This window comes from Ursus maritimus, unplaced genomic scaffold (assembly GCF_017311325.1).
Source record: "Ursus maritimus isolate PB19 unplaced genomic scaffold, ASM1731132v1 scaffold_32, whole genome shotgun sequence".
Taxonomy (NCBI): Eukaryota; Metazoa; Chordata; class Mammalia; order Carnivora; family Ursidae; genus Ursus; species Ursus maritimus.
The window spans coordinates 7,352,489-7,377,876 of NW_024425786.1; the positions used below are offsets into that span (position 1 = coordinate 7,352,489).

At 39.1% G+C, this 25,388-nt stretch overlaps 1 protein-coding gene across 3 annotated transcripts in view; it reads left to right on the forward strand.

The window, feature by feature from the left end:
- Positions 1-663: 663 nt before the first annotated feature.
- The window catches only part of KIF1B (kinesin family member 1B), a 121,041-nt gene continuing 96,316 nt past the window's right edge, over positions 664-25,388 (forward strand). For all 3 annotated transcript variants that reach the window (XM_008694741.2, XM_008694738.2, XM_008694740.2), the window contains exons 1-3: positions 664-841; positions 21,784-21,860; positions 22,630-22,809. In XM_008694741.2, the coding sequence (XP_008692963.1) occupies positions 736-841; positions 21,784-21,860; positions 22,630-22,809 (363 nt within the window). In that variant the 5' untranslated portion in view covers positions 664-735. The remainder of the gene's footprint in view (positions 842-21,783; positions 21,861-22,629; positions 22,810-25,388) is intronic.

Here is a 25,388-nt window from a genome sequence, read left to right on the forward strand (position 1 = left end):
ATTTTGCCATGAGTCAGTGGCACATCCAAGGGTAGAACCTTCTCTGGAAACTTCTCTGCTCATTGTAAAGGATGTTTGTAAGGGTCACATGAGGTACATGTGGAAATTAAAGGAATCCCTGGGTACTTAGAAGTGGAAGGAGATGCTGGAGTTTATCTTTGTCCTTTGCTGTTTAATTATATATCATGTAACTGAATGTTTCAAACTGCAATTGAAGTATAGAAGTTCAGAGCATTTCTTTAAAGGAAGGTGATGAGTTTTGCAGATAGGAAGTTACTTGTGTAAGGAACTCTGTGTAACAGATAAGCATTTGGTACTTTTCATATATTACTGAAGATTGATCCAGAAAAACAGAGAACAAGAAAGATGCCTGTTACTGCAGTTATATTTATTATTGTTGTTGTTATTATTTTATTATTATTAAGTTTAGGGACTTTTTAGGTATGGGAAAGAGATAATGGAATAGGAAAATAAGTCTCAGTCTTTAATTTTCTATTTGGAAATTTTTGAGAATATAAGATCTATGGGAAGAAAAGGGACGAGATTTTTAGAAATGGAAATAGAAATAGTCCAGAGACGTAGGGGAGTAGCCTTTATGCTCGTGTTAGCCCATGCTTTTTTAAATTCTGACTACCTGTGTGGATTGCTTTCTTTTTAGAGGAAACTTGAACATAACTTCAAAAGAAGATTTGATTCTTTATTCCTGGACTGCATATATATAATAAGACCATCAGAATGTCGGGAGCCTCAGTGAAAGTGGCTGTGCGGGTTCGGCCCTTCAATTCTCGGGAGACCAGCAAAGAGTCCAAGTGCATCATTCAGATGCAAGGCAACTCGACCAGTGAGTACATGCTATTTTCTATTAATTATATCTCATCTTCCTGTCCTTTCTCTGTTCCCTTACTGTGAACAGAATAAACGAACATTTGTGTAGTAACACTTCGAACTTTGCTACTCTGATCCACTAAATGCTTCCCCCTGTGGTATTTGTGATAGTATATTTAAGTATGGACTGTTTATTTTGTTCTTCACAATTGAGAAATCCCTGGAGAACTACCCTAATTTAGCTAAAGTTACTACGTTGAAATCTTTATGATAATAAAGGTGTAAGCAGTGATTTTTTACTAAATCATGATATGAAATGTATCTATTGAGGCTCTAAAATTATTTTTCTTTCTTGATTTTAAATGGTACTTGAGCTTGCCAAGATGGTCTTAACTTACTCTCCTTCCTTACAGTAGTTCTTTGAGTTGAACAACAGATATAGCTGCAATCGATAATAAACTTGTAAATTTATTACTAAAGTTATAAGTAATAATTTGCTTATAATTTTTTTTACAATTAAGATGATTTATTAATGAAATTTGAGTCATTGCTTTTTAGCTTCTTTCTTCATATTTATTGCTTAAGTGAAAAATGACTTAAGCTAGTTTATTTTGTACTTGAATTAATAATGCCTTGAAATGGATTTGTAGGCAAATTATTAAAGTAGTGATAGGTTCTGCTGTCTTGAAACCTACAACTTTTTGATAAAGCAGAATCATTGCTCTTCCAGACACACGTTAATACTGAGTTGTTAGGGAAACCACTCTGATTTCATCTATTTGTGGGCCATTTGCCAGTGTTCTCTGTAGAGGATTCTATCAGTGGAAAATAAAATTGTATATATTTAAGGTGTACAATGTGATGTTCTGATATAGGTACACATTGCAAAATGATTACCACAATCCACAGTAATTAATGTATCCACCACCTCTGATAGTTGCCCTTTTTTTGTGTGTGCATGGTGACAACACTGGAGATCTGAGATGCCTTGGTGGCTCAGCCAGTTAAGTATCTGCCTTTGGCACAGGTCATGATCCCAGGGTCCTGGGATTAAGTCCCACATCGAGCTCCTTGCTCAGTGGGGCACCCGCTTCTTCCTCTGCCTGCTGCTCCCCATGCTTGTGTGTGTGCTCTCTCTCTCTATTAAATAGATAAATAAATAAATCTTAAAATAAAAACACTGGAGATCTATTTCTCAGCAAATTTTAAGTATACAATACTTTATTATTAACTGTAGTCACTGTGCTGCACATTAGGTCTCCAGGACTTATCATCTCAGGACTAAAAGTTTGTATCCTTTGATCAATATCTCCCCTTTGCCCCCATCCCTACCCTCTGGTAACCACCATTCTGTTCTCTGTTACTATGAGTTTGCCTCTTTATTTGATTTTTTAAAAAGATATGAGTCCATGAATAATAATAATAACAACAATAAATTATTATTATTATTATTTAAAGATTTTTTCCATTTTTTGACAGAGAGAGAGACAGCCAGCGAGAGAGGCAACACAAGCAGGGGAGTGGGAGACGAAGCAGCAGGCTCCCAGCAGAGCAGGGACCCCGATGTGGGGCTTGATCCCAGGACCCTGGGATCACGCCCCAAGCCAAAGGCAGACACTTAACCACTGAGCCACCCAGGCGCCCCTGAGTCCATGAATTATATCCTATGAGTAATTGTAGAAGAAAAAGATGCAAAATGTAGTATTGAATTGTACACTTTAAATGGGTGAAAGGTGAACTTTGTAGGGTATGAAATTTTAAGTTTTTTAAGAAAGGGCAGTATTGATCATTTGCTCCTTAAAGTTTGAGCTAGATTAGTAATTGAACTAGAGAACAAATGTATGTTTGTTTGTTTATTTACTTATAAACAATTTTATTTATTTGAGAGAGCACGAACGGAATGGGGGAGGGGTGGGGAGGGGCAGAGGGACAAGCAGACTGCCTCCTGGAGTCCCCGAGATCATTACCTGAGCTGAAGTTAGACGCTTAACCAACTGAGCCACCCAGGTGCCTGAGAACAAATGTTTCTGGTCTTAAATGTCACTCATTTAAGCTATGTTATTATTTGTGCTTCATTTTAAGAGTTAAATTTTACACAGTAGATAACTGAATCTTTGCTCAGGGGCCATGCTAATTTGTAGCAGTCCAATTTTAGTATATGTGCTGCTGAAGTGAACCCACTAAATCCTTATTATTGAGCTCTTGTTTCTCTCTGCAAAATGTATTTAATTATAACTTAGTTTGGAGGCATTTTTGGCTGTTGGCATTGCCTCTAAAAATGCTGGTGCATATCACAAGTTCCTTTAAAACGTAGACTTTAGGAAATCCTGGATCAGGAGCCAGAATTAATCCTAAAAAGAACTACTTTTCTCTGTGATGTTTTGCATACTAAGCTATCCAGGAGAAATCCCAGTGTCACGGGTATCTGTTGCTACTTTCCTTATAGGGTTGCAAATCTTACTAAAAACTTGTAAGTAGAAAATGAGTATTAAAAGGCCATATTCATGAAATGCAAAAATCAATTTATTATATAACAAAAACAAATGGAAAAGTCTTATTAATATACATAATGATACTAGTGGTTTTTTCCTTGATGACAAATTGTTTTAGAATGCCCACATCTTAAATTGGCTTTATAGCCAATTATAAACTTATGTTTATATTCATTGTCAAAGTCAAATACATTGTGTTCATTTTCCCACAGTTTTATTTTTGTGATTAGGTGAAACCTTCATTCACATGGTATAAAATTCAAAAGGTATAAAGAATATACAGTTAAAACACTTCCTCTCACTTATCATGTAGCCAACCTGTTTCTCTCCCCAGAAGCAACTTGTGTTTCATTTCCTTCCAGAGATAGTGTAAGCAGCACAATATCTTTTTCTAAGATAGTTTTTTTTTACCATTTTAATTAGTGACAAGTTATAATTTTAGCTTACTTTTCAGTCTTGACTGATTTGTATGTTTTATTTATTTATTTTATTACCCCTTCCCCCAGCAGCATATGTTTTAAATACCTGAATAATACAGTTCATGTTTATAATTTGTAATAGTTGTTTCCTTTGAGATTTTAGCATGAAAGAATATCCATGTAAGTTAGTAGGGTTTTATATCGACTATATATGTAACGGAATGAATACTAAATAGAGTATCAAAAAAAAATAATCAACTGACCATCTAGGAGAAGAAAACTATTACCATATGCAGTAAAATTTAAAGTTTTTCTGTAGTTCTGCGTAGTTTGAGAAATGGATCTGGGTGTGCTAGGTTTTCTGACTTTGTTGTTTGTTTGATCATACAGACTAAAAGCGCACTAAGAAATTATTAATGGATTACAAAAAAGGTGTTAGAGCTCATTGTTTCTAAGATACATAGATTTCTTTTTGACCTTGTTGTTTTGATTGTATAGAAAGTACTGTCGGTTTACGGGAAAAAATAAAATTATCCAAATATGATTTTCACTCTGGTTGAAAAATGTCAAATGTTTTCACTTGTAGTAGGTAGCAAACTGAAGGGGAAAATAAGATCCCTAGTTGTACACCTTTTGAGGATAGGGCCGTATATCTTATAGCTCATGAGGATGTAAGTTCTGTTCACCAGTCTTGCTTCTCTCCTACAAAAATCTCTCCAGAATTATTGGACATATTGATTTACCTTTTTATGAAATATTCATGAAGAAATGCCTAGTTTTTATCAAAAGTAATAGTTTGGTTATAGTAGGCATGGGCATCTTGTACTGGTCATATGAGAACCAGTCTTTGGACCATGTTAAGCACGGTGCTGAACTACCAAATGGTTTTTCCATCATACTTTGTTTAAAACTGTTGTAGACAACAGGCTGGGTGGCTCTGTTCTGCCTTACCTTTTTTTTTTCCCTCTTGCGAGTTTGCTCTAATGTGAATCTATAGGAATCACAGAGTTGTATGTGCTATAGGACCCTGCCTTTCAGGAGTTCTAAACGTGTGTAGTAGAAGACACAGGACGTATTGAAATAAACTCAGTACAAAGTAAAAGTGATCAAAGTGATAATTGCCATAAACAAGGGTTTTTAAAAAGTGCAGATGTGAGCTTGGCAAAGGACACATGTATGATAGGGCATTTCAGCTGGACCTTGTGGAGTAAGGAGGGTTTAAACTAAACTTTCGTCCAGTATGTTTGGAGAAAATTTCAGAACTGCAGCTTTTTAGAACTTGTTAGTGTTATGACTAGATATGGTATTCCTGACCTTCATCTGGCTGCACCACTTTGCCTTTCTGCACATAAACATTTAGCAGGAGAAATTTGTGACATTTATTTATTTATTTATTTATTTATTTATTTAACATTTGTTTGAAAGTAGGCTCCACCCCCAGCTTGAACTCACAACCCCAAGACCAAGAGTCACACGCTTTACCAACTGAGCCAGCCAGGCACCCCCAGAAATGTGTGACTCTTAAATTAACATTAGTCTACTAAAACAAAAATCCTCATTTGATGAATTAGCTTTGGAAAAAGTAGGGTTGGTTTTCTAACTAAATACTTACTTTGTTATAGCTCAGAAATTTTGGGGTAATTTTGGTTCCTTTGAAAGGTATTTGTTCTTGGAAAACTAATTAATTGTATGAGAGACTTTCTCCTCTAGAATTTTTGGTGGCTTCAGTTTTCTACTAATGTTTTCTTTTTCTCTTCAATTTTATATGGCAATTTTAGTAATTTGACTAAAATATAATCCAGATAATTTTATATGAGAGATTTTAAGCAAACTATTTGCTCTGTTAGAAAATATTAATGGCTTATTAAAAAAAAAAGGCTGGGCCTAAGATTGGGAGAAAGCATGCATTCTGTTGCAAAAAATGAAATGAATTTGTGATAGCCACATGTGTTAGCTGCATTAAGAGACCGCTGTGCTGGCAAGCTGGCCTGGACTGTTGCTCACAGGGATTATAGCTGATTGCACATGGAATGCAGTGGAATGTTCCTGCCATAAGGTCTCCTATGAAAAAGTAGAAGAGGGTGAAGAGTACTTTAGGGAACGTGCCAAATCTGAAAACTGAGTAGTAGCAGTTTTATTTAAGCGCTTTCTGGTCTCAGAGAGAATATTTTCCGTGGCACAGATAAATGTTACTGCCTTGACATTTTGGAGATCCAAGTGCGTACAAATGGCTTTGTTTAAAAATACCCCATTATGTTCCAAGGTTCTCCCACTTTGGAAGCATTCTTTTATTGTCTAATTACTCTATGAAAGGCAAGTGGGGCGGAATTAAGGGCTGAACTGCTCACATTTATGGTAGATCTGGAGACTTTGAAACTGCATGAATAAACCTCTGAAAAACAGGAGGGTGGGTAAAGCCAGCTTGGACACCGTCCGCTAGGTGATTACATTGTGAACATTTGCTTTGTCTTCAACCACAGGAATCTGTCTCTAGCTGGCCCTTTGGTAAGTCTCCTTCATGTATTTATCAATCTTCTTTTGCCCGGGGCCTTTTTGTTTTTTAGTGCCCAAATCTTAGTAGTATAGAAGGACCCGTTTAACCCCCTGTTAATTACTAACATGGTACATTTTTAAGGGCTTTTTCATTCACACATGTACATTTTTTTTTTAAAGATTTTATTTATTTATTCGACAGAGATAGACACAGCCAGCGAGAGAGGGAACACAGCAGGGGAGTGGGAGAGGAAGAAGCAGGCTCCCAGCGGAGGAGTCTGATGTGGGGCTCGATCCCATAACGCCGGGATCACGCCCTGAGCCGAAGGCAGACGCTTAACCGCTGTGCCACCCAGGCGCCCCCACACGTGTACATTTCTAAATGAAATGCTGCACATCACAACTGGTACAAAGAATGACTTCATGTCCATTAATGAAAATTTGGGATGGAGGAAGGAACAAAGTGGAGGTTTGGAAAGAAAGACTTTTGAAAGGAATTCTTTTAACTCTGTGTTTTCTAGGCGACAATCAGAATGAGGTCTCTTTAAGTCTTTTCTGGGATAAGCCGTAATCAGTTAGATCAGACTGAGGTGTAAACTCCGTAACACAGCAACCAGCGTGCTTTCCAGTGTGGCTGGAGATGTGGGTAAGGCCAGTTCTTCAGCAGTGCTTCTCCACCTCCACCCCATGTGCTCTAACCTTAGAGATGGAATGCTCAGTAGTTCTTAACCTACCCTTTCTCAGGGTGCATTCTCTGAGCTGCTTATCTCATTCATGCCCAGTCATCTGTCTCTGTAACCTGCTACCATTTCACTGAATCACTAAAACTACTGCTGAAGATTTGGGCGTTTAGACTTTATTTATTTATTTATTTATTTATTTATTTATTTATTCGACAGAGATAGAGACAGCCAGCGAGAGAGGGAACACAAGCAGGGGGAGTGGGAGAGGAAGAAGCAGGCTCATAGTGGAGGAGCCTGACGTGGGGCTCGATCCCAGGATGCCGGGATCACGCCCTGAGCTGAAGGCAGACGCTTAACCGCTGTGCCACCCAGGCGCCCCTAGACTTTTTTTTTTTTTCCTGGCATGTAAGCTGCATACCTGGCATGGAGCCCAACGTGGGCCTTGAACTCATGACCCTGAGATCAAGACCTGAGCTGAGATCAAGAGTCAGGTGCTTAACTGACTGAGCCACTCAGGCGCCACTTGGGCATTTAAACTCAGCAGCACGATTTTTTCTTAGAGCAAAAAACTGGAAACAACCCCAATATCCATCAGCAGGGGAATGGATGAAAAAATCATGGTAGATTTACATAAAATAAAATAGAGCAGAGAAGAATTACTATATGCACACACGCAAATAATAAACAAACTGTAACTATACAAGCAACTCAAAAAAGAAATTGGTGTATTTATATAAATTTCAAAGCATGCGGAGCTGTTCTCTCTACATCCGTGCTGTACAAACACACGGATAAAACTATGAAGAAAAGTAAGGCAATAATGACAAAATTCAGCATGCTTCCGAGATGAGATGGCGGGCAGAGAGATCTGGGAGGGTCAGACAGAGCTGCAGAGGTACGAATCCTATTCTGTAACTGTCTGGTGGGTACCTGGGTTTGTCCTATTGTCACAGCTTGTGCATTTTATTAAAAAAATAAATATATATTAAGATTTATTTATTTTAAGAGAGAGAGCGTGCACGTGCACGAGTGGGGGACTTGGGGGGGGGCAGAGGGAGAGGGAGAGTCCCACGCAAACTCTGCGCTGAGCATAGACCCCAACGTGGGGCTTAATCTCACGACCCTGAGATCATGACCTGAGTCGAAAGCAAGAGTTGGACGCTCAACCAACTGAGCTACCCAGGCGCCCCTATAAATTACAAATTTTATGAATCTACTGTTTGTATACTAAGTACTTAATTTGAAAAGTATACAAACAAAGGGAAAAAACAAGGTCCTTACCTTGCAAATAGAGCTGCTATGTACTGTGCCTTTTTACATCAGTGACCAGGGCTTCTCATGTGATGGCACAAGCCCATGAAATTTTTCCTCTGCCCCTCTCTCTGAATCCTTCTAGACACTTTTCACTCCTTTAAGACACTTTTTCACTCTTTAAGTGGCATGTCCATATTTTTTAAATGACACTCATTTGGTCACTGGAGTGGAAGAAGGTAAGCAGCAACAAGGGGCCTCTATGGCACTGGGAGAAGAGCTGAGTAAAATCTACTGAAATCAACTTGGGTACCAGTGGCATTAAACTTTTTTAAAAATTTGAAATGAAACACTTTTCCTGTAGTCAGGACTTAGAGCTACAGCAGTGAGGGGGGTGGGGAAGGGAGGTGTGTGCTGGGGTTGGGGAACAGAGGTGCCCCAGAAATGAGACTACATTTACTCCGTTGGAGTTGACTGAGAATGAGTTTGTTCTTTAGAATGACCTTTAGATGACTTTTGAAGCTAGCCTTCTCAGCATAGCACTGGCCGCTGGCCGCTGGCTTTGCTGTGTACCTTTTCACACCCTGACCGTCTGCTGCCCCCTGTCAGCCTTTAAAGCAGCTTTTGCCTCCCTTTCCTCAGGTCCAAAACAGACTTTGTATTTTCTTCTACATCTGACACGATGACTTCTCATGTGGCAACTTACTAAGCTGACATCCTGGAATGTATCCCTGTATTGTACCCTCTTTATTGTATTAATAAGCCATAATTTATTTAGCTAATCCCCTATTATCAAACAATTGAGCTTTAAAACCGCTTCTTAGGCCTGCTGTAAAGAAGAGTGTAAGCCCACACAGGTAGGGAAGGGAATTGTTTCTAGAAGGCAGTTTATACGCAGCTGTCTACCTGGCTTCTCTCTCTGCCTGATAAACATGTTGAACTCAACATATTCAAAACTGAATTCCTAGTAGTCCTCTTCCAGTCCTGCTCCCCTGCACTCTCCTTCAGCTCAGTGGAAATTCTGTCTTTGTGGTTGCTCAGGGCAAAAATCATGTAATTGTCCTTGACTTCTCTCCTATTCTCCCTGTGTCAGAAAGGCCTGTGGGCTCTGCCTCAGAAGATATTCAGGATCTGACCACTCTTCTCCCTACTGCCACCAACCGCAGTCACCTCACAGCAAGTCTTCGGGCTTCAACCCTTGTTTTCTAGGACTCTCTTCTTGACAGAGCAGCTAGAGCAGTCCTTTTAGAATGGAAGTCCGATTGTTTTTTGGTTTTTTTTTCCACAAAACTCTTAAGATGGTTCCCATTTCACTCAGAATAAAAGCTAAAGTTTGTTCATTGGCCTCTCCTCTCCCTTAAAGCCCCTGTAGCCTCCTTGGTCTTTTACTTAATAGTGTATTGGGTACATTTCCCCATGTATTCTTTAAGAATGTGATTTAGTGGCTACATGGTCTTCTGTTGTATTTATGAAGAATACCTTACTTAGCTCCTCCTCTGTGATCAGACGCTTGAACCTTAAGTCTTTAGTTTATTCAGTGAGAATGTTGCTGGTGCCTATCTAGCCTAATATCCCAGGGTTGCTGTGAGGATCAGATGGAATCAGGTATACTGCATAAGATGGTATTTAAAAAGTTACTTGTTAACTTGTTTTTTTGTGGTTAGTTTTGGTACCTAAATTGTTATTTTCAACGGGAATATAAATTTAAAGGCAGAAACAATGGTACCTGTCCCCAAGTTGGAGGAGGCCTTTGGTATTGTGTATTTGCAACTGCTTTGTATTACATTTTATAATTTAAACTTCTTCAATTGCCTAAAAAAATCTGCCACCTAGATTCCAAAACAGTGAAGAGAAGACTAGCTGAAATCTTGTAGGAAAACTAGTCCTTTTTCTGTGCCAGTTAGCATCTTTCTGTTCTAGTCTTTTGAGGTTGCCTTCATTAAATCCAAACTGTACTTCTTGTGGCCTTAATATATTCATTTGTTATTGTTGTTGTTTTTTCCAAAAGGGAAAGCAACCATCCCCAGGCTTCCCTTCCTTCCTTCCTTGCAATTCTTAAGAGATGTTTTGGAGTTCATTTTTAAAAGTCCATGCTGATAACATGATGCTGATTGCTTTTGGTAGTTGCCCGGTGAAGTGTGAAGTGCTGTAATGGGAGCTAGCAAGGTGTGGAGAGCTGCTAGTGAGACCAGGAAAGGGCCTGCCACATTTGCTTGTATGGTAGGCAAGGTAGGTATTTAGATTTAATTTTTGGTAGTATATTAACAATTGCTTATTTTGTCAAAATCATTTCCAGTGAGCTAAAAAAAACCCAGTTCTTAGCTGCATTGCTTGGGAATGAATGTTCTGTACATACAGATGGTAAGAATAAGAAATATGACATTAGGTTTTTGTTACTCAGCAAGCATAGGCTGGGAGGCCACTAGGCCACCAGGCTCTCAGAGCCTGAGAGAGAAATAATCACAGCAGTGTGATGACTCACGAAAACATCGAGGAGACACATCTGAATAATTGAGGGATAGGACCAGGAAAGGTAGGGAATGTCTGGGGAGACTTTTTGTTTTGGCAGAACAGAAAACCGTATGGCTAGAATTAGCAGAAGCTATGTGAACGACTGAACTACATTTACTGTCTCCTTATGACATTGTTCTGCTCTGATGCCAAGAGTTCATTTTGTAACTCTGAATAAACGTGAGGAGCTAAAATGGGTGAAGGAAGAAACAAAAGCAGCTTTTTAAATGCCTGTTAGTGGGGGAAAAACCAAACCATGATTAGTAATTAACAACAACAAAAACTGTAATAAACACTTAAGCTCTGCCAGCCATAGTCAGGCACTTACAGATTTTAACTCATTTAGTCCTCACAATAATTCTAGGGCTGATACTCCTATTTTCCCCATTTCCCTGATGACTTGTCTGGGGTCACGTGTCTTAAGAATTGTGAGAACTAGAAAATGAACTTGTGCTGTCTGGCTCCAGAACCTCTCTCTTAACCTCTGTCCAGTACATAGTGCCTCTCAAAATAGTAAGTTTTACTATTTGAACTTAACTGTTAGGTTAAAATGTATTTTGATGACCCTTCTTGATGCAGGGTAATTATGAATAACAAGAGCATGGTTATTAGTTCCACCATCTTTGTGCCACTTGGACTGAGGGAGAGCTAGGCCTTCTAGAGCATCTCCCTTCCCAATCATTCAATGTTTGCTTGGGAATAGTTGTTAACTGGGGGTTTGTTCAGTGTTTATTATAGCTTGGGACACCTGGCTGGCTCAGTTGGTAGAGTATATATGACTCTTGATCTTGGGGTTGTGAGTTCTAGCCCCATGTTGGGTGTAGAGATTACTTTAAAAAAAAATCTTTAAAACAAAATGTTTATTATAGCTAGCATATTTATTTTATATCCGGTTGATGACATTGTGACATTACAGAGTTGGTAGGGTTTTTTTCCCCTCTACTTTGTATTTATATTTAATACTCTGGGATTAAGTACATAGTGAATGCCTATAGTACATTTATATTGTTTATAGGATTTGGAAGCTAAGTTTGTTACTTTAAATGATGAAGGAACTTTAGATTATAGTTCTTCTGCTCAGTTATACTTTATGGCAATATGCTTTTCTGTCATTTTAATATGTTTCCAGAAATATGTTATTCTGAGTAGGGGAGAGAACTGCTTATGGGTTTTGGTTTTATGGTTTTGGAACAGGTGTACAAAATGGCTTTATTGTGTACAGTTTTTAAAAAATTTTGGGTATAGAAGGTTTTGGAAGAGGAAGTTTGTACTGAAGATGTCACTGGGATTTTTAACAAGCCCCAAACATTGCTGTTAGAAAAGTTAATATAAAGTTACAGTGTTGCACAATGATAAGTTAATTGTAGTTGTGGGCAAAATCTTTCATAGTTTGCCAACAACAGTATAATTGCTACATAGAGACTTTGAGAAATTAGATAAACAAATTCATTCTGGAGAATAAAAAGGGTTTTAAGTATAAATCTTGTTTTGACTGCCTTGTTTTCTAGGGCTTAGTAATTAAAACATTATGTCTGCATCTTTATGCTGAAGTAACAAAGTTGGGAAGAAGGCAAAGAAAAAAGGGGTAAAGTTAGGGCACTTAACAGACTTTGTAAGGCCAATTTTGACTGGAAGGGTCTCTAAGAAAGAGAAGATGGTCTGTCTTATGGTTCATCAATAAACTAATACCTATAGAACATTTTGTGATAATCATTTTAAAAGCATTTCCATTTTTCTTGGATAAGGGTCTTCAGGTAAACCTTCCCATGAAAGAGGCTGTCCTGTTCTTCACTCTTCTTTAGCTCTCCAGAGGTAAGGAGTGTCAGCTACAGCATGAGGAATAAAACCTTTGGAGACAAAGGGGAAAGGTGTGTAGGGCATAGGGAGAGGGAAACACAAGATCCTCTTCCCTGGACTGGGGAAAAGATCCAGTCAGACCTTCAGTGCTGAAGCTGCTTTTCTGATTTGTGAAGGGGCCTTAAGAAAAGAGCCTTGAAGCCGAATGAGATCTGGATGATGATGGGAACCAAGGCACAGAGGTGAGGGCGAGCAGAATGGAGTTGTTCATCAGGAAGTTAGGAGATCCCTGGAACAAAGACTCATTCCTCCAGGGGGCCAGAGAAGCTTGTGCTAATCAGCATTGTCATAATAATAGGTAGCATAGCTTGACTTCCTCCATGAAACATTTCCTTCTCCTCCCTTCGCTCTCAGGTCCCTGTGCTCTCCCTATTGCCTTCCTCCCTCACAGGCCCTTCTCCCTCCATTCTTCCTCACCTCCTAGGTTAAAAGTGTACCAGGATTTTGTCTCTTTTCTTTGATCTCTCCTATGTCTCCAGAGAAGACAGACCCCCTAGGTGATTTCATTCAGGCTCAAGGCTTTAAGGGTCATGAGGTGACAGTGACTCCCAGATTCATTTCTCCAGCCTGGATTGACCTCTCTGTAGATCTCAAGAATTGTCCACCCAGCTGCTAACCTAACCCTACTTAAAAGCCTAAGAACTGTCTTAAACTTAATATGTCCTCAATAGAACTGTTGTTTTCTCCTCCCTGTGTACCTCAAGTGGCCCTTCCATAATTCTCACCCATTCTTTTTAGTTTCTCAAACCAAATATCGGAGTCACTCTGGCCATCTCTCTCTCTTACAGCCTGCCTACCGCCCATCAGTAAGGCCTGTCCTCTCTGCCTTCACAGTGTGTCCCGAATCCAGTTACTTTTTACCATTCCTACTCTAGCCTGAGTCAGTGCAGCAGTAGCTTCTGCCTTGATTCCTATAGAGTAGCTGGAGACCTATTTGGAGTGTAAATCAGATTATGTCACCTCTGTGCTTCAAATCCTTTGTTGACTTCCTGTCACTTTTAGAATAAAACTGAAAATCCTTACTTTGGTCACAGGGCCCCACAGAATTTGTCATCTGGCTAGTTATCTGATTAGACATCTCATCATTATTTTTTTTTAAAGATTTTATTTATTTATTAGAGAGAGCACGAGAGCAGGGTGAGGGGCAGAGGGAGAAGACGACTCCCTACTGAGCAGGGAGCCCAATGTGGGACTCCATCCTGGGACTCTGGGATCATAACCTGAGCTGAAGCAGACGTTTAACTGGCTGAGCCACCCAGGCACCCTACATCTCATCATTATTTACTTTTTTCTGGCTACAGTGGTGGTCTTGCTTTTCTTTAAATGTTACTAAGGACACTGCTTAAATATTACCTTCTCAGAGGTGACAGTCTGCTTACCTTTAAAAGAAGAAAAAGATGATAGATAGATAGATAGATAGATAGATAGATAGATAGATAGATGATAGATAGATTTTAGGTGGGAGTGGGGGAGAGAGAGGCTGAAGCAGACTCCATACTTAGTGTGGAGCCCTAAGTGGGGCTCGATCTCATGACCCTGAGTACATGACGTTGAGCCAAAACCAAGAATTGGGATGCTCAACCGACTACACTGCCCCAGAGGTAGCAATCGGCTCACTTTTAAAAGCCACCTCTGCCGGGGCACCTGGGTGGCTCAGTCATTAGGCTCCTTGAAGATAAGAGACTGTTTTTCACTAGCTACTTCAGGTCTGGGGCAATGGTAGGCACTCAAATATTTGTTAAATGAAAGAATATTTTGAACATTTGCTTTGTGTTAGAATTCTTGACATGGACTAGTCATTAATGCCTACAACAATTCTAAAAAGTTAGGTATTATTATTATTGTACCCATTTTACAGATAAGAAAATTGAGGCTTAAAGACTTTGTTATATGCCCAAGTTATAGTTGGACACTAGGATAAATACTGGATACTTGGGGGAGGGTAGATTAAAGCCTCTGTAGTATTCTATTTCCTTCATTGCTAAAGTCCTTGAAAATGTCTTCTAAAAATATTTTCTGTTTCTAGGTCAACTTGTATTTTGATCATTGACTATTGAGTCATACTGTAAGACAAAATTCAGTTTTGGATCAAGAGTCACAATGTTTTTGTTATAGGAATGGACCTTTCTTTCTCCCTGCCCCCACAGATGCTACATAGTGGAACTCATGGATTTCTGATGCCAAATGCGTTCTCATGGGAGTCATTCTATAAATGGCAGGCAAAATTTCTCAAACATTCTGCAGTGGTTGCTGTGTTCTGTATAATTGGTCTCTATACTTTCATTCATGCCTTCCTCCAGTCCACTCTCCAAACTGTAGTCTATAAATGTAATCAAGTCATTCCAGTGGCTTCTTACTGTACCAGGGGTTCACCAACTCCTTGAGGTCCATTGATGATTTGACCTTGAGATTTTAGTGCCTTTCTAACCCTTTGTGTTCCTTGTACTTGAGCCACACCTGCCAAACCAGTGTCTAGATGCCACATGTGTCTTTTTGCCCCAGGGCTTCCTTCCTGGCTTGGGATGCGAATGGCCCAGTGGTTTGGAGCCTTGGAGCCACATGTTCCAAACTCTAGTCCAGCCTCTGGCCTTGGGCAAGTGCCTTCTTCTTTGGTGCCTCAAATGTAAAATGAAGATGATAATAATACCTGTCTTATAAGGTTATTATAAGGACTAAGTGAGTGAACATTTAATGTAATGTAATGTAATGTAATGTAATGTAATGTAATGTAATGTAATGTAATGCTTTAGCCCAGTGCTTGGAACATAGTAAGCATTGAATAAGTGTTAGCTGTGGTTATCTCTCCACTTTCCCTGGCTGTCTCATATTTATCCTCACCCCAGCCTTTTCTGTTTTATCAAATCAGAGTTTACTGACTCAAAAATCATCTCTCTTAAAAGTTTCTTTTTATACATACCTGTTTCTGTGTTCTTCCAGGACTCCATGCTTATCTCGCATGGCTCTTATCATAATTTGAAAGTGTTTATTTATTTTGTGTGATTATATGTCTGTATCCTCCATTGGCTGTTAGCCCTAGAAGGGCAGAAATAACTTGTTTGCTTGCAATTGTATCTCCAGTACATTGCCTGGCACATAGTTTGTGCTTAATAAATGTGCCCAGAGAATGAAAGTGCTGTTTAACTTTTCCTTTCTTAAAATAGAATCTTGGGATCTTTTGCAATAGTGCTGCTGCTGCTGCTTTTTTTTTTAGGGGGAGGAGGGGCCAGAGGAAGAGAGGGAGAGAGAATCTCCATTCCCATTGCGGAGCCCAACGTGAGGCTTGATCTCATGACAATGAGTCATGACCTGAGCCAAAATCAAGAGTTGGATGCTTAACTGACTGAGCCACCCAGGTGCCCCAATAATGCTTCTTTTGAGAATGGTGAATGTTAGCATGGAAGCTAGCATTATTTCCAACTTGGGAGACTTGGAAAGCTGAGCACAGTGAGTAAAAGTACAGAAGGCAAAGGGGCAGGGTCCGTTGGAAGACAGGCAGAAGGATCAGGAAAATGGACTTATTCAGTTGAATGCCATCCAACAAAGTATTTTTGTTGAAGATCTTTGATTGATGCACCATCCTAGATACAATTGTATTCAGCAGTGACTCAAACAGTGCTTACTGAGTCCCTGCACCTCACCCTTCTAATTGACTGTATGTCTCAGAGGAACTGCTTGGGAAGATGAATGCTGAGAATATTAGCATTTATTTATGTCTGTTGGTGTTTATCATATGGCACGGCCTCTTGGGTGTGTTTCTTGAGTGTGAGGTCAAGAATCTGTTTCCCACCCATGCGAGAATCCTTATGCAGGTCAAGCTTGTCATATCTAGAACACTGGAGAAAACTTTACAGCAATAAATTTGAGTGGTAAGGTTTGTGTGTCTGATCTGAGATTCCATATTTCCTGTGAAAAGCATACTATAAGAGACAGTTCTAAAGACCTGGGGAAGAAGAGGGATTTCCAGTACCTCCCCACTCTTCTGCTTCCCATTATATTTTCCTTTACCCTTGTCTTTCCTGGTAACCCATATCAGCACATCTTCCTATTTAAAACCTGGACATCTTTCCTTCTGTCCTCTGTTTACCCATTACTGCTGTTTCCTAGAAGTTATGTTTCTACTCCTGAAATAGAAATTTAGATTCCTCTTCTCCCAGAGATGAACTTTCTTGCCAGAAGTTGAGTGAGTTGGCTGCTCAGGGAGAAAAGACTCAGGAAGCAAGTTGTGTTGGGAGAGCTATGTACCAGTCCACAAATAAGCATCACCTGTTTATGAAGTCAACACTGTGAGTGATGCAGAAAGAGGAGTCATGGTTTCCAGCTACAAGGAAGTAACAATCTGTAAGGAAAGATAAAACTAACATGGTCATTGGTTCTTTGGGTATATATTGAGTATCTACCATGTGGCAGGTGGTCTCCTTGGAGCTGGGATATAGCAGTAGATGAAACAGAAGTTCTTGTGTCATGGAACCTACATTCCAGTGACTCACATAATAAGTCAGGTAGTCAGGAGTGCAGTGAAGACAAATAAAGCAGGGTAAGCAGATGGAGAGTGAAGGCATGCTGTTTAAGTAGGATGATCAGAAAAGGACCATCTGGGGCCCCTGGGTAGCTCAGTCGTTAAGCATCTGCCTTCGGCTCAGGGCGTGATCCCGGTGTTCTGGGATCGAGCCCCATGTCAGGGTCCTCCGCTGGAAGCCTGCTTCTTCCTCTCCCACTCCCCCTGCTTGTGTTCCCTCTCTCACTAGCTGTCTCTATCTCTGTCAAATAAATAAGTAAAATCTTTAAAAAAGAAAGAAAGAAAGAAAAGGACCATCTGATATGGTGATGTTTGAGCAGAGACCTGTATGAAGTTTGGGAGTGGGCTGTTCAAATACCTGGGAGAGTAGCATTCCTGGTAGGGCCAAAGTGCAAAGGCCCCAAGATGAGAGTATATCTTCAATGAGAAGGGCAGCGGGGCTGGAATAGGGGATGAATCAGTCAGAGAGGGAGTAGAGTTTTCTTCAGTGTATGTTGGGAAGCTGTTGGAGTGTTCACCAGAGGCATGACGTAGATATGGTCTGGGTTAGTATAAGAAAAGGACCACTGTTTGCAGTGTGGAGATAAGACTCTCCAGGGGCCCAGGGGGAAGCCGGGAGCCCAGTTAGGAGTTATTGTCATCTTCCAGGTGAGAGAGGGGTGGCTTGGACCAGGGTGGTAATGATGGTGTGGTGAGAAGCCATGGGATTCTAGGTGCATTTTGAAAGTAGAGCTGAGAGGATAGATCAGATGTGGGGTATGAAATAAGAAAGTTAGAGGTGACTCTTATGATCATCTATGAAAAGTTACTTGTGGAGATGGGTCTAGGTCTGGAGTATACTGTGTCCAGAGAAGTCTCAATAGGAGGGGAGGCCTCAAGTGTGGAAGTTCCTTAAAAGGGACCTTGACAAGTGGCATGAAAGGTGTTTTTGTAGGAAATAAAGCAGTATGAGGGGTACAATATTTAAAATAGAGTTATGTTCTGACTCTAGTCCTCAAAGTACTCCTGGAGTCCATTCATTGCAGAAAAAGTGGTGATTTATCCTAAACAAAGCCTGCGCACTGATGACATGTGGCCCTGGGAGGCATGCTGCATTTGTAACAGCTTTTATATTGGTGAAAATAGTTTATATGTTGAAGATATTCATTAATTACTATTATTGCATTCTTACGTGCTTTCTTAGCTCAGTAGACTTGGAAACAGAGAACCATCGTTTTAAGTATTGCCTAATCTTGCAGTACTACAATTCTCTCTATATTCTTTCTGTGAAAGTTGATGGAATGAACAGGTATTTTATGTGTATATTGCATAGGTATGCACTGTTTTTATTTTTCTTTTTATGCTCCTGAAAATGGTATAGGATTTAATGAAATTAAAATTATACACAACAAAAGAAGGACATGCATCTGAGGGCCTGTTTGGTGTAGGGCATTGCAAGGATCCACAAGACATGGTCCCTATACTGAAGGGATTTGTAATGTGGTAGGAACACCAGAGATTTGGTGACCCAGCTGTAGGACCCCAATGTAGTACTTTTGATTCTTGCCAAGAAATAGAATTCTTATTTTATCAGTTAGTGGATGAACTTTCCTCACTTTGGTTTAAGGACCATGGAATAAGGTTAACATATCCACCAAAACACAGAGAGTTAAAAACAAGATGAAATACCTATTTTTGAAAATTAGCATTTGTGTAGTGCTTTACTCATTCACTCCTGTGAACTAGGTATTATCTCAGTTTTAGGGAGGACTCAAAAGTGCAGTGATACCTAAGGTAACAAAAAATTCTAAATATATTAAGTGTTCATCATATGTTTAGAATATTAACGTATTGTCAATGGTTCTTTGATCCAAATCCCATGCTCCTTTCCATTACATGTACTGTGTCCCTCTCCCCCCTTTTATTCATAGTTGGAAACATCCTGTTTCTTAGTTGGGTTAAAGGAAGTAAGTTAGACTTCAACTGTTACTAAGTCAGAAAGAGAAAACCTTTGGCACATTAGAAAACATTAGTTTGTTGTCCTTGGAAATAATGATGAAGTTCATGGGCTTCTGATGAGGTCAAGGGCTATTACTGATACTTTTATAACAGTGTTTTCATTTGCAGAGTTGGGAAGTTTTGAAAATTTTTATTAGGAAACATTTCATATATTCAAGATAGTACAATGCATGTATAAATACAAAGAATCATATAGAACAGACTATCCTATTCAGTACTCCCCAGCTAACATAGAAATTATCCATGCCTTCTGGGGCTTACACTACCCCCTCAAACAGGTAACAACAGTATTGAGTTACATTGTTCTAAGGTGTTTTCTGTCAATATCTTTCATTTAGGAATTAAAATCTTTTAAATATTGTGGGTAAATTTCATCTTGTTTGACATAACTATTACGAAAATAGCTCTTCAGAATTATATTCTGATTTGCTTATCTATGTTAAAATAAAAAGGGTTTTGTCTACATACAGGCAATTACTTGAAAGGCGGCTTGGTTTCAAATCTGTAAGTTAAGAGACTTTATTAGATTCAGAAGTTGTGAAGATCTGGAAGGTGGGAGTCTTGAGGAAGAGGAAAAGGATTTCCTGTGAATCAAGAAAATTGCTCGCTGGTGTAGTGTTTCTGCTTCTTAGTACTAGGGAAAAGAGAACAAAGAGGTGGGAAAACTGAAAACTAGCCTTTCTTAAGTTGTTCTTGGCGGAATTGTACCACCAGTGAGTAGCTAAAAGACTGAGTGAAATATGGCTTCAAAGTTGTATGACAGCAGATTTCCTAGAGGTTAGAAAGTGTTCATATTAACCCTGTTTTTGAGTAGCGAAGACTACTTTAGGGGTCATATCTGATGTCTTGTCATTGTCTTTATTGCTGAGCCACTGAAACCTGAATCTGGTGCACGTAGTGTGGCACTAATTTTCATTTGCTTGGTAGAGTTTGTGTGTAGTCATTCATCTTTGAGGAGCTGTAATCCTCATAGTTCTTAGTTTTAAATGGGTAAGGAGAGTTTTAAACAATGCCCGTGGTGAAATTTTAGCGGGGTGATCATATGCATGTGCATACATGCACACATATATATGCATATGCATACAAATGCCTTGCCGTGTTTGCCTTGGCAGTCGTTACATACAGGCAGAGAATAAGCCTATAGATGATAGCTGTCTTGGCTAAGAGTGGTGGCTCTGGGACTAAACTGTCCAAGTCCACATCCTGGATTCCACTAGCTAGCTCTGTAGCCTTGGTTAAGTTACTTAACCTCTTTGTGATGGTGTCTCTATACAGCAGTGGTAATAAAACTTCTATCTGCCTTAGTGGTAGGGAGGATTAGTACAGAGGAAGTTCTTAAGAGCTCAGCGCTTAGAGTGCTTACAGTGCTCCACGAGTGTTGGCTATTATTTAAATCTTGTCCCTAGTGCCTTTTGGTTAGAAGCACACTTCGTTGCTTAGGTTGCTGTTTGCGTGTGGGGAGATGTTCTTTCTGGAACCGTGTCTCCTTGTCACACGATGATGTGCAATGCAAACCTTATTCATACTCCGTCAGCAGTTGAGGTTTGAACGTACGTGTGTGGCCATACCCGGTGGAATCCAGCAAGAGCGAGAACTAAGCACCATAGCAACTGTTGCTATTTGTGTCCTGAGCAGCAGCTGCCCTGGACAGATTTATTTTTTAATCCTGATCTCACTGATAGCCTGGGATGTGGCCGTGCCTTAGAGAAGTGGATGGGTGGAGATGTCTGGTCTTTGAGGAGATTTCATGACCATGTGTTATAAAGATTCTGTTCTTTATAGAATATGAAATATGAGGCGCTAACGCTTTGTGTGTATGAGAAAGTAAGAGAGGCTAAGCCTCAGCATTCAGACAGTCCCTGAAGTATAGTGTGACTGGATTAATCACACAAGAAATACTTTCATTAGGGGCAGTAAGGCTTCGTGCTTTTCAGTCAAAAAGTAATTTTGCTGTCTAGGGGCGCCTGTGTGGCTCAGTTTGTTAAGCGTCTGACTTCAGCTCAGGTCATGATCCCGGGGTTCTGGGATCAAGCCCAAGTCAGATTCCCTGCTCAGCGAGGAGTCTGCTGCTCCCCTTTGTCCCTCCCCCCTGCTCGTACTTGCACATGCTCTCTGTCTCTGTCTCTCTCTCTCTCTCTCTCAAATAAATAAAATCTTTAAAGAAAAAGTAATTTTGTCGCCTACAACATTCTGCAGATGATTTGTGGTCTGTGATTCCACTGTATACACACATAATACACACATGTACATGTATACATACATATATATATAACATGTTTTTATCAAATGTGGATTTCAGAAAAAAGACTGTCTTTCTGATGAAAAAGATCTTTAAAAAGGGTTTATTGCAGGCAGTAGTTGTATTCAGTAATTCTCTAATTTTTATTTCTAATATATTGAAATATTTATGCAAATAGTTATGTGGCCCGTTTCTGAATTTTGGCTGCTTATTTACCTATGGTTCAGCCATAAAATATTTACTGAGCACCTGCTATGTGCCAGGCTGTGTTCTGAATCCTGGTGGCACCCAATGAATGTTGATGGTCTGATTCTTTTAAGTTCTGTATACAGATCCTGCCTATTAAAAATGTGATTATTTTTGTTTTTGATTGCCTTCTTCAGATTCAGTGGGATGAATTTACTGATTTGGATGTTTTCAACTTACAATATAATATCATGTTGAACTAAAGAACATGTAACTGTGTGACTTATAAAATCAAATCATTTTCATTCTCTAGGTATTATTAACCCAAAGAACCCAAAGGAAGCTCCAAAGTCCTTTAGTTTCGACTACTCCTACTGGTCTCACACCTCGGTGAGTATACTTACTAAGGTGTAGTGTAATACAACAGTGCAGGTTGTGAATAGTTTTGAAAGAGCTTGAAGGTCCAGGAGTACCGAGATGACCAACACCTAGGAAAATGGAGAGTACCTTTGCAGTACCCTTCTTAGTAAAGAACCCCAAATCTTGCTGGCTTCTAGGGATTGTTCCTGAACTACAGTTTGCACTGCTTCTCTTCATTACATGTTTTTTGTTTGTTTGTTTGTTTTTCTGTTTTGTGCTGGAGTAGGTAGGAGAGGTTTTAAACTATTGACAGAGTCTGATGGCCAACAGAAGGGCCTGTGAAGGGGATTGGACAACATTTGTCACTGAAAGCTAGGTTTATTGAGAAATAGCCATACTACCTGGAGTGAGTGCAGAGAAGTATTTTTATACGTGGACTTGACCTTTGAGCTTTTAGTACCATTTTCCATTAAGAAAATTGTCTTGCACCTTTCTATGAATGGACGAGTGATACTTTTAAGGTTATGGAAAGTGACATGTAATCAACTGAGATAATGTCATGTAGATGTTTTTGTGTATGGCTGAGCTGGATGACTGTGTGTGTGTGTGTGTGTGTGTGTGTGTGTGTTTAATAAGAGAAAAATAAGCTATGTGTAGGAGGGACTTAAAAACTTTATAATGTATTTTAATAGGTGACTGTTGAGATTCCAAACACTTAAATTTATTATAGTAGTAATCAAATAAGCATAGGAAAGAATACGAATAAAATGCCATTTGTTTTTCCTTTTAATCTTTACAGCCGGAAGATCCCTGTTTTGCATCTCAAAACCGTGTGTACAATGACATTGGAAAGGAAATGCTCTTACATGCCTTTGAGGGATATAATGTCTGTATTTTTGCCTATGGGCAGACTGGTGCTGGGAAATCTTATACAATGATGGGTAAACAAGAAGAAAGTCAGGCTGGCATCATTCCACAGGTAAAAAAACAAAAAACAACAAAAGACCTCTGTTTAATATTACTCTTAGTCTTTGACTGCCGTAAGAGTTGTTTTTATTTAGCAAACATTTGTTCAGGGACTATCATATGCAAGGCACAAAAATAAATCACTTGTTCCTTTCCCTCAAAGGAGTTAATAGTCTAATGGAAAAGACTGACTTCTATACATGTCTGTTTTTAAAGGTGGGCAAGTTGCCATTCTGTAAAGATTTTCCTGTATAGCCCTGTCTGGGTTTGAACAGTGTTACCGACTCCTTAAAAAAAATGGTCGTATGTACCAGGCTTTGTTCTGAATCCTGGGAACACCTAACCCATGTTGTTGGTCAGATTTTTTTCCCAAGTCCCATTTATAGATCACCTTTTAAGCATGTGATTATTTTTTAGTTTTTCGATTGCCTTATCAGAGATATTTTCCTTTTATCTTATTAATTTAATACTATCGTGTTAAGCTTGAACAGTCTGAGAATTCTTAAGAGCAGTATCTTTTGACCTTGTATTGTTTGGAATGGAGAAAAGTTGTGGCATAGATATTTAGAAGGAACTTCTCTCATTAATAACAGAAATGTGGTTTGCTGTTATTGGTGTTATTTAGAATTAATTTTAAAGTGTTTTTTTGTTTTTTGTTTTTGTTTTTTTACTATAGGTCTAGTATGACCTCTCTGTATTCTGAGAATAAAATACATAAGAGAGCAATAGCTACTTTTTCTTTTTTTTTTTTTTAAAGATTTTATTTATTTATTCGACAGAGATAGAGACAGCCAGCGAGAGAGGGAACACAAGCAGGGGGAGTGGGAGAGGAAGAAGCAGGCTCACAGCAGAGGAGCCTGATGCGGGGCTCGATCCCAGAACACTGGGATCACGCCCTGAGCCGAAGGCTGATGCTTAACCGCTGTGCCACCCAGGCGCCCGAATAGCTACTTTTTCTAATGGATTGTTGGACTATAATTTTAAATTCAACTGTATAATTGAAATGCTTAACTATCAGTAAAGATGAAGAATTTTCTTCTAGAATATTTTCTTCTGTAAAAAATATATGTCAATATTAAGACATATACTTGGGAATTGTCCTTTATATATAGGAATAGCAGTAATTATAATTAGAGAAAATACTGTGTGCATTCACCATGTGCAAGCACTGGTCTAAGTGTTTTACAGATATTCACTCTGCTAATCCTCCTAGTTTGACCCTAAGAAGTAGATGCAGTTGTTACTTTTATTTTATTTGTTTCCCTCATTTTAAAGAAGAGGAAACAAGGCACAGAGAGGTCATGTCACTTGCCCAAGGGAGTGGCAGAGCCATAATCCAAATGCAGGCAAGGTGGTTCTGGAGGCTTTGCTCTTACTACTGTGTAATCCTTCTTTAGCAGTGAGATAATTTTTTGTAGATTATAGCAAGTTACATTAAACAATCCTGTTTATTCCATCATTATACTTAGTTTCTCCTTCCTTCTCCTTAATTTGTTTTTGTATAATTACATATGTATCTCTTTCCTGGTAGAATTTTGAAACATTATATTTTAATGCAAAAGCATAATTTTTTAAAACAGGATTATCATTTAGAAAGTGCCATTTAGGGGGCGCCTGGGTGGCACAGCAGTTAAGCGTCTGCCTTCAGCTCAGGGCGTGATCCTGGCGTTACGGGATCGAGCCCCACATCAGGCTCCTCTGCTGTGAGCCTGCTTCTTCCTCTCCCACTCCCCGGCTGTGTTCCCTCTCTAACTGGCTGTCTCTATCTCTGTCAAATAAATAAATAAAATCTTTAAAAAAAAAAAAAAAGTGCCATTTATAATAAATTTTGAATTCTCTTTAGACTTCTAGGGAATCACATATAGTTCATTTTCCAAAGCTTTATTGATTTCCTAAACATTGAATGTATAGCAAATGAAAATTCAATAGGATTTTAGTAAGTATTCCTATTAAACTATCACATAGTTTGAATAAATTCAAAGGATGGGGAGAGTGAAATTTTATGATTTTCCTGATCTAGAAAAATTAATGTTTTCTATTGGAAATGTCGCTGTGTGATAGAGTAGCCTCTTATAAAGGGCTTGGAATCCTAAGACACAGGTAAAGGGTAAAATTTTAAACAGTCAAAATTCTTCTTCTTCTTCTTTTTTTTTTTTTTTAAGATTTTATTTTTAAGTAATCTCTACACCCAATGAGGGGCTTGAACTCACAACCTTGAGATCAAGAGTTGCATGTTCCACTGATTGAGCCAGCCAGGCGCCCCCATACAGTCAAAGTTACTCTTAAATACCTTCATTTACTCCCTTGAAATAGTACGCATTCTCTCTTTATACATATGTATGTATGATTTGTAATGTATATAGTAACTGACAATGTAAGATAAAATTTATGTAGCATGATAAATAAAATGCGTGCAAAATGTAGGGTTTTTTGTTGTTTTTTGTTTTGTTTTGTTTTGTTTTTTTTAAAGATTTTATTTATTTATTCTACAGAGATAGAGACAGCCAGCAAGAGAGGGAACACAAGCAGGGGGAGTGGGAGAGGAAGAAGCAGGCTTACAGCAGAAGAGCCTGATGTGGGGCTCGATCCCAG